Here is a 14512-nt window from a genome sequence, read left to right as displayed (position 1 = left end):
GGTATAAGTTTCTTTGAAACCGTCGTTGCTCTAGCTGCATGTGGATCTTTTTCGATCTGTAGTCGAATCTAGGTCTTGGTTCAAAGAGGAAAGAAGGGTGCGGTGGGCTGGAGCAAGAATCTAGGACGTGGTTCAATGAGGAAAGGAGGGGCGGAAAGTAGTATAGACTGGCTATCCAGCCGCTTTGTAGGTCAAAAAGGGAAAAAGGGGGGTAACCCAGTACACACATCTGTAAGGAACCGATCTCTTTGTTGAAAAGGGAAAGAAACTGGGGGGTCGGGTAGTTTGTGCACGACTAGATTTGCTGCCCTCACATAGGAAGAAGGTTCAAAGAGAACAAATATGGGACCAGCGCATATATACTGCTTGGCTACATACTCTGCATCACCCATTTATACGTGTGGACGCACATGGTGTTGGCATGTCCCATGCAGCTATTTTGCTGTTGTTAATCTCAGAATTAACTATTGATCTGTTTTAAAAGAATTTCTCTGTTAATATGAATCAATGCAACCGTTTTAGAAATGCTACTGTCCTATACTTTGTTTTCCATCAAGATAAGGTAGATGCTTCTTTTTGTGGCCGCATGTTTCATCCTCCTTTATTGGCCAGTAATTGTTTTCTTTTTTGCCTCTTAAAACAGGGATATCTATTCAACTTGTTGTTATAGAAAACTTAAATGTCACACCGGCAACTTTGCTTGATTTCAGTGCAACTGCACAAAACTGGATTGGATTTCCTATTCGTGTTGGTAGATTCGTATTTTATGTTGGTCGTCTGATGAAAGGTCAGTACAGGCCTTCATCCACATGATTGTGCAGTGTGCTTTGAGATGTTGTGCTACTTTTATTGGTACTGTTTTAAATAAATGATGAATTGAAGCTATTGTATTGCTGTCTTTCCCATTAAGTAGTGAACAAAAATGGGACCAACCCAGACATGATGCTTGTTGCTTTGTTACAACAAATTCAGCATCACCCCCTTTATAAGCCAGTAATTGATGCCACTCTCAGAATTAACTATTGAATCTTATTTCAAAACTGCAACACTTGTTAGGGATTGGTGGGATTACCATTTTTGTGGCCGCATGTTTCATCCTCCTTTATTAGCCAGTAATTGATTCCTTTTTTGCCTCTGTTTATACAGGGATATCTATTCAACTTGTTTCTATTGCGACATTTTGCTTCGCTACGCGTAACACTTTGCTTGATTTCAGTGCAACTGCACAAAACGAGATTGGATTTCCTATTCGTGTTGGCAGATTCGTATTTTATCCTGTGTGCGTCATGACAGGTTGGTACTTGCCTTCATCCACATGATCGTGCAGTGTGTTTTGAGATGTTGTGCTACTTGTATTGGTACTATTTTAAATAAATGATGAATTGAAGCTACTGTATTGCTGTATTTTCCCATTAAGTAGTGAACAAAAATGGGACCAACCCAGACATGATGCTTGTTGCTTTGTTACAACAAATTCAGCATCACCCCCTTTATAAGCCAGTAATTGATGCCACTCTCAGAATTAACTACTGAATCTTATTTCAAAACTGCAACACTTGTTAGGGATTGGCGGGATTACCATTTTTGTGGCCGCATGTTTCATCCTCCTTTATTAGCCAGTAATTGATTCCTTTTTTGCCTCTGTTTATACAGGGGTATCTATTCAACTTGTTGCTATTGCGACATTTAGCTTCACTACGCGTAACACTTGGCTTGATTTCAGTGCAACTGCACAAAACAAGATTGGATTTCCTATTCGTGTTGGCAGATTCGTATTTTATCTTCTTCGTCTCATGAAAGGTCAGTACAGGCCTTCATCCACATGATTGTGCAGTGTGCTTTGAGATGTTGTGCTACTTGTATTGGTACTGTTTTAAATAAATGTTGAATTGAAGCTATTGTATTGCTGTTTGTTAAGATAATGTCTCTGTTAAAATGAATCAGTCGCATTGTTTTAAGAATGATACTTTTCTGCTTTCTCGTTCTTTATACATCTTGAAACAAGGCATTGTTAAGATAATGTGTCAGTTAATATGAATGAATCACACTGATTGAGAATTGCTACTCTCCTGCTTTGTTTCCCATTAAGATAAGGTAGATCAGTATATGTTTTTCTTCTGGGAGTACAAGTCATCAACCGTTATTTCTCATTAATTGTTTCCCTTATACCTTTTGTTGCTTACAGGGATATCAAAATTAAAGCTTGATTTTATTCCGACTTTGATTTTAGTTCAACTGCATAAAAGGAGCCAATGTGTCCAAGGCAAACTACTGCATTACTGGGTCCAGTTGGTCGTTCCACTTTGCAGAAAGAAGTAGTCATTGTTTGCGCTACATTATAGAAGGAATGACCGAGAAGCTTTACAGAGTATTAGGCCTTCCACTATGTAGGCCAAAAGAGGTGCCAATTTCACCTTTTCTTAGTTTGGCACCGAATCCCTCCATTGCTACAGCCGGTGCTATAAATATTAGACACCGGTGACATGACTAGTCTATAGAGACCATTGGCAATTTAACAACACGTGGAGTGCCCTGGGCAAGAAGTGCCCAAACAAGTAAAAGAAGCGACAGGACTCCACGATCATAGGCATTACATATTTTGAATGGGAAAAGCTTGTCAAAGTTTAATCATTGATGTTAGCAAGAAGCGACAGGACTCCAAGATCATAGGCATTACATATTTTGAATGGGAAAAGCTTGTCAAAGTTTAATCATTGATGTTAGCAAGAAGACGTTAGTTTAATATATTGGAATTGGAATACCTTGTCAAAATTTGCTCATTGATGTTAGCCAGAAGACATGCTTTTGATATTTTTGAGTGGGACGCCCTTGCTGTGAGCAGCGTCGAGTGTTTTTTCCTATTCCTGTGTTCAGTTTAGAAGTAAATAGTTACTCTGCTGAGATATTCCTGTGTTAAGAGTTTGTTCTGAATATTGTCTATGTAATGCCACGCCTTGTGTTTTGAGCTTGGAATGTTGTGGCATGTGGCATCACGAGCTGTCCACCGTGCCTCCTGAGAATAATGCTTCGTATTGTTTTGCATGTCGATCTAATGCCAGTGATTTGCTTGTTAAGAAGATCATCCTCTTCTATTGTTTCCGTGCTTAAGAAGTTCATCGTCTGATGTTTCATTCATAGCCTATACGACAAGTCGGGTAGGTTAGACGTGAAACCATATGATTTTCCGACCGACTCATGATATTAGGCTGTGATTGGATCGTCGTTTTCCAACCAAAACCGCTTTTAAAACTGATGCTTGTAAATTAAAGCAGATGGTCTCGGGCGAAGGCGCTTGGTTGGTCGATTTTGACTAGTAAAATATCAGAAGTACTTGACACACGATAAAAATGTTGAACGACACTCGGGCGATTGCTAATCCAGCCGTTAGCTGTTGTTTCAGCCTTGCCCATGGATGGCATGATACGCACGTCGTGCATGTATCGTCTGGTAATCTCGTCCATATAGCAGTGCTCGTAAAATATACACTGGTCTCTCAAATTACATGCATAACCCGCCGGTTTTACTTACAGACCTCGGGCCCTCGGTTTCATTACGCCTGTATTTTACGCGTTGTTTTCGATGACGAGTAAATTACACTTGTATGTTAATACAGGTTTGAAATAAACTAGAGCTCCCAAGCGCGGCCTTACCATTTCATGCCGTCTCAGTTTCTCGGAGGTGCTCATAGGTGTCCGATGATCCTGGCTTCCTGAATGAGTAGCGGGCGCTGTATCAGACCATCCGTAGGGCCCGCGAGGCCCTCTCCGTTGTCCTTCGAGTTGTTGCGCTCGCCGTGGCGCCGAGCATTGTTAACATCGTCAACGAACATGAGGATTCAGGAGATGACTTTATTTTGACTGGATGACACTAGGGACCCACTAGGGCCATAGCCATACATACGCAAGTGCCTCCTTATTATGTACAACTATATTTTTTTGCTTTCTCCTGGTTTCCTGACATCACGGTCCCACACCATTGTCAACCTATGTAGTCAATATAAACGAGAGAATTGCACAAGGTGCGGCCGACAGCTAGGACCAAGCAGCTCGAGCAGTATTTGTGTTTTTGAGGCGTGAGCACTGCAGAGTTTTTCTTGGCGATGATTTTGTCGTTGTTCAGAGGAGAGAAGGGTATTAACTGGGCGGGCTATGGCTCATCTAGCCCAGGCCAGATATCCAGCCCAGATACTAATTTTTTCAAGATGAAAATGGCTAGCCCAGCTATACGTCTTTTTGAGGAATACCCAGGCAAGGTCAACTTGTTATTCTCCGCCCCGCTAGGCTGCAAATCTTTCCTAGGAGGGATGCATTAGGCTTAATAGGAAAATGGGCTTTAAAAAATAATAAATGGGATGTATTATAAAAACTGGGCAGTAACTATAAAAAAATGCACCAAACATGTAATTAGTTTATAAAATATTATTTATGGATTTTGAAAATCTTAAATTTTCATTGTTGCGCGTGCAATGTTTCGTTAGATTTTTACGTAATACAAAATTATATTTAATCTGACTAGAAATTTCGGGATAAAAATATTTTGGAGCCCATCAAAATGTGGGAAATTTTATTGAATTCTGTCTTCAACGGTTGGTTGAAATTATTAATCATTGTCCTAACTAGAAAATGGGTTGTACTTTTAACAAATTGTAAATGGGCTGTTGTAAATTCCATTAGAATTCCATAATGGGCTGTACATTCTTACAAAATGTAAATGGGCTATAAGTTCTCTGCCACACACTTGTGGGCCTACTAAGTGACGCGTCCCCTAAAAAAATAAGTTGACGTGTATGCAAGGCTTTGCCAACTTATTATAGTCAACACACGGTTCTAGCAGCAGTGGCCTTTGGATGTCTATCCAATGGATGTCGTGCTTCTTCTTCAATCTCGGATATTCTTAGCTTCGGCCGCCCAAAAAATGATTCCTCCCCCTGACATCTGGGGCGCACCGTTTCGGAGGCTGACCTATGGGCCTACTAAGTTGGGGCATACCAAGGGCTTTGTCAACTTAGTCAATAATAAACGTTTCTAGCTTCAGTGACCGTACGATGTCCATCCAACGGCCGTAGTGCTTCTTCAACCTCTGGTCTTCTTGGTCCAGCCGCCCAAAGCAATGCCAGTCGTGCCTCCTGCTCCTGCCTCCCGTGGCCGGCTGTGCTGCCGCGGAGGCCTCACCGCCCCCATACTACTCCCACCGCTGGCCAGGCCATCCCTCCACTCACCCACACCCCCTGTTATTCTACGGCGACGGCAGCCTCACACCGCAGCCGAACCAGTGAACCCTCGTACTCCTCTTTGCGCGGGCTTCCACTGCTGCGTCTTCCCTGGCTCCGTGTCGTCCCCTTCCTAGGCCTCGCCGTCGTCCAGACCACCGCCCTGGTGCTCTCGGCGCGGCGTGGTCAACGTGGTCAATGACCGACTTCCATCGGAAGAGTACTGTACGTGGAGAGGCTGACAGCTGGGTCCAGGCGGCCGCAAGGAAGTGCCTCCTTATTACGCGCAAAATAATTATTCCTCCATCTTACAGCAGGGACCCACCGGACGGGCCACCTTATTTCGCGAAAAAAACGTTTCCCCCCTGACTGCTCGGACCCACCGGACGGGCCAGCGTATTTCGCGAAAAAAACGTTCCCCCCGCTGTCAGCTCGGACCCACCGGAAGTGCCTCCTTATTACGCACAAAAAATGAATACTCCCCCTGCTAGCTGGGACTCACCATGGTGGGAGGCTGACTTGTCGGCCTACTAAGTTGACTGGGACGGGGGCCTTTGTCAACTTTAGTTAATATGAACGATTCTAGCTCCAGTGACCGTACGATGTCCATCCAACGGCCGTAGTGCTTCTTCAACCTCTGGTCTTCTTGCTCCAGCCACCCAAAGCAGCGCCGGTCGTGCCGCATGCTCCTACCTCCCGTGGTCAGCTGTGCTGCCGCGGAGGCCTCCTCGCCCCCTACTATTCCCACCGCTGGACAGGCCGTGCGGCGACGGCAGCCTCACACCGCAGTCAAACCAGTGAACCCTCGTACTCCTCTCCGCGCGGGCTTCCACTTCCGCGTCTTCCCCGGCTCCACGTCGTCCCCTTCCTAGGCCTCACCGTCATCCACCGCCGTGGTGCTCTCCATGCGGCGTGGTCAACGTGGTCAAGGAACGACTTCCATCGGAAGAGTACTGTACGTGGAGAGGCTGACAGCTAGGTCCACGGCCACAGCCCAGTTTTTTTGTGATTTGCCAAGCAAGTCGCTTTGTCAGGCCTGTTGGGCTGCAAATCTTTCAAGACGAGGAGAGCTTTCATTCGGCTGGCCGAGAAAATGGCCCATCAGTAATGAGAAATGGGTTGTACATTTTTAAAACACATCAAACCGGCAATTAGTTTCAAATATCTTTTTTTTCATTTCAAGATTTTAAATTACATTAATTTTTATGCATGGAGAATTTGTTGGATTTTATATTGATATACATTTATTTTTAAAATCAGTTTGAATGTGAGTCGAAATTTCGGGATTAAAAACAGTTCGGACCGCACCGAAATATGCAAAATTTCGTATAATTTTTTAACCGTGGCCACAATTTGGGTTGTAATGCTAACAAAAAGAATATGGGCTCCAAAAAAACCTTAAGAATTAGCAAATGGGCTGAAAATTATTAGAAATAATGGCAGGGTTGTATGCTGTTTTCCACAGATTTGAGGCTTTCCTAAAAAAAAGGTTGATGCACAAGCAGTGACTGTTGGATGTCCATCCAACGGCCGTCGTGCTTCTTCAATCTCTGCTCTTCCTGCTCCAGCCGCTCAAACAAGCGCCGGCGAGACTACCTGCTCCCTCCTCCCCGCGGCCGGCTGTGCTGCCGCGCAGGCCTCACCGCCCCACCGTACTCCCATCGCTGGCCTAGCCATCCCTCTACTCACCCACACCTGCTGTTATTCTCTGGCGACGGCAGACGAACCAGTAAACCCTCGTACAGTCGTACTCCCCTCCGCGTGGGAAACAACTGCCAAGTCTTCCTTGCCTCCGTGTCATTCCCTTCCTAGGCCTCGCCGTCGTCCACCGCCCTGGTGCTCTCGGCGCGGCGTGGTCAACATGGTCAAGGAACGACTTCCATCGGACGTGGACTGTACGTGGAGAGGCTGACAGCTGGGTCCACGGCGGCAGCAAGGAAATGCCTCCTTATTACGCGGAAAATAATTATTCCTCCACCTGACAGCAGGGACCCACCGGACAGGCCACCATATTTCGCGAAAAAAACGTTTCCCCCTGACTGCTGGGACCCACCAGCTACACCTTCGCACGCAAGGAAGTGCGTCCGGGCAAAAAAACGATTCGCCCCCCTGACTGCTGGGACCCACCAGCTACATCTTCGCAAGCAAGGAAGTGCCTGACAGTCGGTACCCACCTGGTCGAAGCGTACGTAGCGTTGTCATTCTGGTCGCGAATGTGTACGTACATACAGGTCGATGTAGAGGCGCGCACGTGTCGTAGTAGAGGCACGCACGTATCGTAGTAGAGGCGCGCACGTAGCATGTACACGTACGTACAACGGCCAGGGTGCAAGAAAGAAAATACAGCCACATATGTGTACATACGGGCGGGGTCTCGAACGCCTTCTCGCGCATACGTACGGCGAGGGCTCGTTGACATGGCTGGGTCGGAACGGAGAAACAGCGTCGTCGTCGTGTTCATGGGGAGGCAACGGAATGCGTCGTGTTCATCGGGAGGCAACGCGGCTGGGTCGGAACGGAATGCGTGGTCGTGTTCATCGGGAGGGCTTGGTTGGAAGAGGCGATGGAAACGAGGCCTGGCGTACCGCACAACGGAGGAAACAGCCTTGTGTTCGACCGGCCACGTTCGAAACGGGATCCTGTTCATCGAGAGGGGTCTGGCGTACCGCAAAACGGAGGAAACGGACCTCCTACGGTCGAAACGGGGGTCCTGTTGATCGGGAGGGGTGTGGCATACCGCAAAACGGAGGAAACGGACTTGTGTTGGAGCGCTACAGTCGAAACAGGGGTCCTGTTCATCGGGAGGGGTGTGGAGTACCGCAAAACGGGACTCCATGGGATACTGTTCATCTCCACCGTCGACCCACTCCAGCCTCCACGAGCTACTGTTCATCCACCGTCGACCTCCTCCAGCCTCCACCTGCGACTGTTCATCCACGGGCTCCTGTTCATCTAGCCTCCACCGCGCGCTACTCCACCGGCTACTGTTCAACCAGCCCTCTCCATGGGCTCCTGTTCAACCACCCCTCCATGGGCTTCTGTTCATCCTGCCCTCCACCGTCTACTGTTCATCCAGCCCTCCACGGGGTGGTCCTGTTCATCTAGCCCTCCATGGGGTCCTGTTCATCCAGAGGCAACACCACGGGGTCCTGTTCATCCACCCCCACCGGGAACTGTTCATCCAACCCCCCCCCCCCCCCCCCCCGCAACGCTCACTGTTCATCCAGAGGCAGCATCGATCGGCTTCAGTTAGCAGCAGTAGCGAAGGAATCGCTCGATCGGGTTCAGTTAACAGCCATCGATCGATCGCTCGGGTTCAGTAACGCGTAGCCTGCAGTGCAATCGCTCGGGTTCAGTTAGAGCCCAATGCCTCGCTCGGGTTCAGTTAGAGCCAACGCCTCGCACACACGTGCGTACATGTACGAGAGAAACGCACATCGCTCGGCCCCGACCTCCCACCGTAACCGGGAACTCCCCGAAATTTTCCTCCCCCTCGCTTCTACCATGGTTTTTTCCGTCATGGACGTCCCAAAGAATGTCATGCAGCTGCGTCTCCGGCCCGCCCAGGATGAAAAGCCCATTTTCTGTCATGATTTTCTTTCATAGAAGTAGGAGCCCACCACATCTATGATGATACCGGGTTTTGTCACAATTATCGTCATAGAAGTGTCATATGTATGACAGAAAAAAAATTCGTTCGGCCCAAAATGTCACGGATGTGTCTTTTTTTTGTAGTGTTTACCTCAGACCTTCGGGTCCATAGTTAGTAGCTAGATGGCTTCTTCTCTCTTTTTGGATCTCAATACAATGTTCTCCCCCTCTCTCGTGGAGATCTATTCGATGTAATCTTCTTTTTGCGGTGTGTTTGTTGAGACCGATGAATTGTGGGTTTACGATCAAGATTATCTATGAACAATATTTGAATCTTCTCTGAATTCTTTTATGTATGATTGGTTATCTTTGCAAGTCTCTTCGAATTATCAGTTTGGTTTGGCCTACTAGATTGGTTTTTCTTGCAATGGGAGAAGTGCTTAGCTTTGGGTTTAATCTTGCGGTGTCCTTTCCCAGTGACAGTAGGGGCAGCAAGGCACGTATTGTATTGTTGCCATCGAGGATAACAAGATTGGGTTTTTATCATATTGCATGAATTTATCCCTCTACATCATGTCATCTTGCTTAAGGCATTACTCTGTTTTCTTGAACTTAATACTCTAGATGCATGCTGGATAGCGGTCGATGAGTGGAGTAATAGTAGTAGATGCAGGCAGGAGTCGGTCTACTTGTCTCGGACGTGATGCCTATATACATGATCATACCTAGATATTCTCATAACTATGCTCAATTTTGTTAATTGCTCAACAGTAATTTGTTCACCCACCGTAGAATTCTTATGCTCTTGAGAGAAGCCACTAGTGAAATCTATGGCCCCCGGGTCTATCTTCATCATATTAATCTTCCATCACTTAAATATTGCTTTGCTTTTTACTTTGCCTTTTATTTTATTTTGCATCTTTATCACAAAAATAGCAAAAATATTATCTATCATCTCTATTAGATCTCACTCTCGTAAGTGACCGTGAAGGGATTGACAACCCCTATTCGCGTTGGTTGCGAGGAGCTATTTGCTTTGTGTAGGTACGAGGGACTCGCGCGTAGCCTCCTACTGGATTTGATACCTTGGTTCTCAAAAACTGAGGGAAATACTTATGCTACTTTGCTGCATCATCCTTTGCTCTTCAAGGAAATCCAACGCAGTGCTCAAGAGGTAGCAACAGTCAATAAGAGGATCAATGATTAATATCTAGAACATGAAAAGTTGACATGCAACAGCAAATATTTATCAACAGTGCTTGAGCTTATATAAATGGTAACTTTTAAAACATGTACTCTGGAAACAACTTTGAATATTTGTTGTTGGATGAAGCCAATCCAACGGTGGATAGATGGGAAATCCCAGCATTTTTGGCCATTCGATATCTTATTTACTACAAAAGAAAAATTCCAAGCATGCGTAATATATAGAATATTCCATTTGTAAGCTCAAGCACAATGCTACCTATGCACAAACAACCTCATAGCTCTATGTTTCTCCATTGTTCTAGAATCTTGGATACTTTAACAGCGCAAACTCTTTTCTTCTAAATGAATTGCTAATTCTTTGAACTTTGTGAATCTGAATGCATAATATGCACAAACATTATCACTTTATTAAAGAAAACACACACAAAATCCAATGCTACAGTAGCATAGCAATGTTAGTGGACCTGAAATAATTGACATTAACTGTTGCTTTCATGCCCAATGCACGTGTGCCTCGCTAGTACCAAGAAGAGTATCAATGATGAGAGTTTAAATCAGTAGAACCCCTGTTACAACTATGCTCTGTTCCTCAATTGTGCAACCCATTATCTGGTTTTGCTATTCATGAAACTATGCTCCGTTCTTCAATAGTGGCAACCCATTATCTGGTTTTGGTATGCATGAAACTGGACCACATCATCGAGTCATGCATCTGGTCAGTACTGATGCATGCAGTAACAATTTACGGCCACTGCCTGCCATTAACAACAAACATGGATTAGTTCTTCTCTTGCACAAATCAATCCATAAAACTATGCCACATCAGTAATCATGCATGCCAAGTCCATGCAACAGTACATTTCTAGCAACAAGATTTTCTATTGAATTCTTACTATATAGAATTTTCCATAACTAAGCGTAATCATAATGCTCCATATGCACAAAGCTGGTACCACATTTTCTCCTTTCTTATAGAATCTTTCATACCTTAGCAGTGCAAACTTTTTCTATCTGCTTCATGATTTCCATATAATGAAGTGGACTATGCATCTTATTTTCAATCTGATTACCAAATCTGTTGAGACCTAGTAAACAGTACATTTATTTAGTTGTCGGAAAAACTAGTTTATTTGATGAAAATCATGAAGCCATGCAGCTATATTGTGAAGACATTTTCTGATTGCAGTCAGTAATTCATTGCAGAGTTTCTTATGTACGCACCCTATGTAATTATTAGCAACAAGGATGAGTAATTAAAGCCATAATTTCTTATGTTCACAACCGATGTACCTCAATCCAAAATTTCTCTTTTTTTATACATAATTCATGACCTGATTCATATGTTTTGTTGTCTTCAAAATATCAAGTGAGGGCAATCTTTTGTTTGTTGATGCGGTAGTTTTACTTTGTAGTATGTACTCATCTAGTTTGAATATCATTAAATTAGATATTGTCTGGTATCTCTTTATGATAAAACCAGATCATACAAAATACTGTTGCAAGAAATGGCAAGAAATGATCCTGTTTTTGGAATTATCTATTTTCAGTATGAACTAAAATATGTGCTAGAATGCAGTAAAGTGATTTGTTCATACCCTAAAACCTGAACCCTTTAGTTAATTGTCAACTTAGATTGTACAAATAGGAGTACTTTAGAGGGGAGAATAGCTATGCATGCAAAGCAAAGAAAAAAGAACAAGAAAGATAACAAATAATACATAAACATATATTGCAATACATGAGGTACATGTTGTGTGAATCATCTGATTGATCATATTTTTGTATTCCTACTTTAGGAATGTACTTGATACTCTTATGAAATGCTACATTTCTGTATTCCTAACTGACACAGCTGTCGATCAACTAACACACAGGAAGATGACAAAGACGTGGATGATAGTAAGGAGAGCAGGGACAGCAAGAGCCGCTACGTCCTTAGGAGGCTGCGGAATGGGGAAATCAACTACCGCAGCGGCTCCAACAGGCTCTACGGCAACATAGCCTGCCCCTTCTGCAGCGCGAGTATCAAGAGCAACTACGACAGCCTGATCATGCATGGCACCTTTATCGGCCGTGGTAATGGGAGGAACCGCAAGCCCCACGTACGGGCTAAACATGCCGCTTTTGGTGCCTTCCTCACGAAGTACGCGAAGGGGCATCTGCCATTCTACCTCCCGAGGCCTCCTCGTCCGGCCAAGATGTCGAGGATCTGATGCACTGCTTGGTTGTTACTGCTGGCCCACCCTAGTTAAGACTATTTTTATGTTATGGTTGTCGTGTGATACTTCTACCGCACCGTACTGCTTGAACTTATGCGCCGGTTTATATTTTGGGTTCTGCATGTTTAACATGCTATGTTTAAGTGTTTGGTAGTACATTGCTCATTTCTGGTAATGGCCAACTTCCAATGCTACGTGCTTAGGTACATGCTAACAATAATAAACATGGTTTTCTGAAGCAGCAGTACCAATTTGTACATGATAGGTGCCTAATTAAGCGTCCACCCTGTACTAATAAGCGTCGTTGCTTCATTAAACTATTGTTTATCTTGTAAGCACCTACCCTAAGTGCATTGCGGTCAACCTTGCCTAATACCTCCACTATGGTGATATATGGTACATATATGTTATGACTCTAACTGAAGATGCTAATGCTATATCTTGCACTGAATTTGGTATGTTTAGAAATAATGACATTGAAGTTATTTCTATGGACAGTTAAACCATTATAAATGAGCTTGTATTAATAGCTACCAAAAGTAGAGCACACAAATGTTTGCCAGGAGTACATAATGCCATTTGAAGCAAAACAAATGAGCATGCATTAGTAATTGCCAGAAATATAGCATGCACATGATTGCCAAAAGTACCTATTGCCACCTTTTGACATGCACTTGGGTTGTACTATAAGATATTGCCAAAAGTACATCATGAAAATGATTGGCAGAATGACCTATTGGCAGTTCAACCAAAAGAACTGAGCATGTATCCCTAATTGCCAAAATTATATAATGTTCGTGATTGCCAAAAGTATGTACTGCGACAGCAGAGATTGCTATATTGTGGTATGTTATCATACCCTACTTTTTACAGTCTTAGCTGGTGTTAGCAAGCAATCTTTCACTGCTCGTCGATGCACGTTCGATAAAGTTCAATCACCAAATCATAAATGACAAATGTATCATAAGTAGTGCTAACTAGAGTGCTACCCAGTACGTACCTAAACTACCATTTGGTTAACTTGAATGGGCTCGATATAGCTTGTGATGGCTTGCGTGATCGTCTTGATATCGAAGAAGCCACTTGTTTAGCAATGGTCTTGCTATCAAATTTCACTCTGAGCTCTTCCATAGTTTTTGTTTTTGTAGCTTGCACTTCATCGACAAGCTTCCTCGGCCGTCCACATCCTCTCCACTTTTGGGGGGAGCTTGGGGTGTCGGGATCCTTGGGGGAGCTCGACGTGTCTGATATCTTACACTCAACAGTACCGATAATTTCTTGGACATCGTATTGTGAATTAATAGGTTGCGATGCAACGTGGGCTTCATACGTCTCCGCCTGTACAGCAGACATCAGTGCATTCGGTAGTGTCATGACACATGTGAATAAAATAAAATATATGTGCTTTTTTGCTAACTGTTATGGGGTACTTGTATGTTTCCATGCGAAGACTGTTGCAATCTGAACGCAGCAAGCTTGAAACTATTTTCCAGCTAAATATATCTATCTGTGACTACATTTGATAAGCGACACATATGTCAGCACAACGTTCAATCATAAGATATTCTACAAGAAAATATAGTGTTTGGCTCACCTGCTCCACTTTGTCGGTAAATACTTCACCGTTCCATGTCAACATGTACTTCAGTGTAAAAAAACGCACATGAATGCCTGCAGTGTTTAGTTTAGGTTTTAGTAAACTTGGACGTGTTGGCAAGGAATAATTTAGGAGGTCATACATACCCGTCATTCTGTTGCGGTATGTCGTCATAGCGTACTACTTCCCAGCCGGTAAATTTGATGGGCATAGCTGGTGTTACCAAGCCATCCTTCACCGCTTCGTCCATGCAGGCCTGAATCGCCTCCACCTAGCATAATACGAGTATTACGAAGGGTTACGGTGATTTGGGAGTTCATGTGCCATGCGACAGTAAAGAGGTAGCAAGATAAAGCTTACAAGAGCAGTTTCCTTGGACTCGTCAAATTGATTTTTCAAGGAGTTTAGGATTTGAATCTCTTCTTTGTCGAAATTGAACACCATTGCCATCCAGTGGTTATCATTCACATTCAACGGGATGTGGACCTGCCGTAAAGTCAAAGAGGACTCATTCCACGGAATAATGTATATAAGGTAACAATTATGGTTCGGGGGACCCCTAAAATATTTCATCTACACTATCTATTACGATATATGAAAGTGAGGAAAACGGGTACCTTCCAGCATCCTACAAATTTATTTGCAATAGGCTAAACCCACGAGCTTCCACGGCCCTTTGGAATAACC

At 44.1% G+C, this 14512-nt stretch overlaps 1 protein-coding gene across 1 annotated transcript in view; it reads left to right on the top strand.

The window, feature by feature from the left end:
• LOC147986743 (uncharacterized) overlaps window positions 1-12222 on the top strand; it is a 38992-nt gene extending 26770 nt beyond the window's left edge. The window contains exon 2 of the mRNA XM_087540136.1: window positions 11884-12222. Within this exon, the coding sequence (XP_087396262.1) occupies window positions 11884-12222 (339 nt within the window). The remainder of the gene's footprint in view (window positions 1-11883) is intronic.
• The last annotated feature ends 2290 nt before the right edge of the window (window positions 12223-14512 follow it).

The sequence above is a fragment of the Triticum urartu genome, chromosome 2A (assembly GCF_056163025.1).
Source record: "Triticum urartu cultivar PI428250 chromosome 2A, HENAU_Tu73, whole genome shotgun sequence".
Lineage (NCBI taxonomy): Eukaryota > Viridiplantae > Streptophyta > Magnoliopsida > Poales > Poaceae > Triticum > Triticum urartu.
The sequence above is the reverse complement of the archived record's forward strand: the minus strand, read 5'-3'. Positions and strand labels throughout refer to the sequence as shown.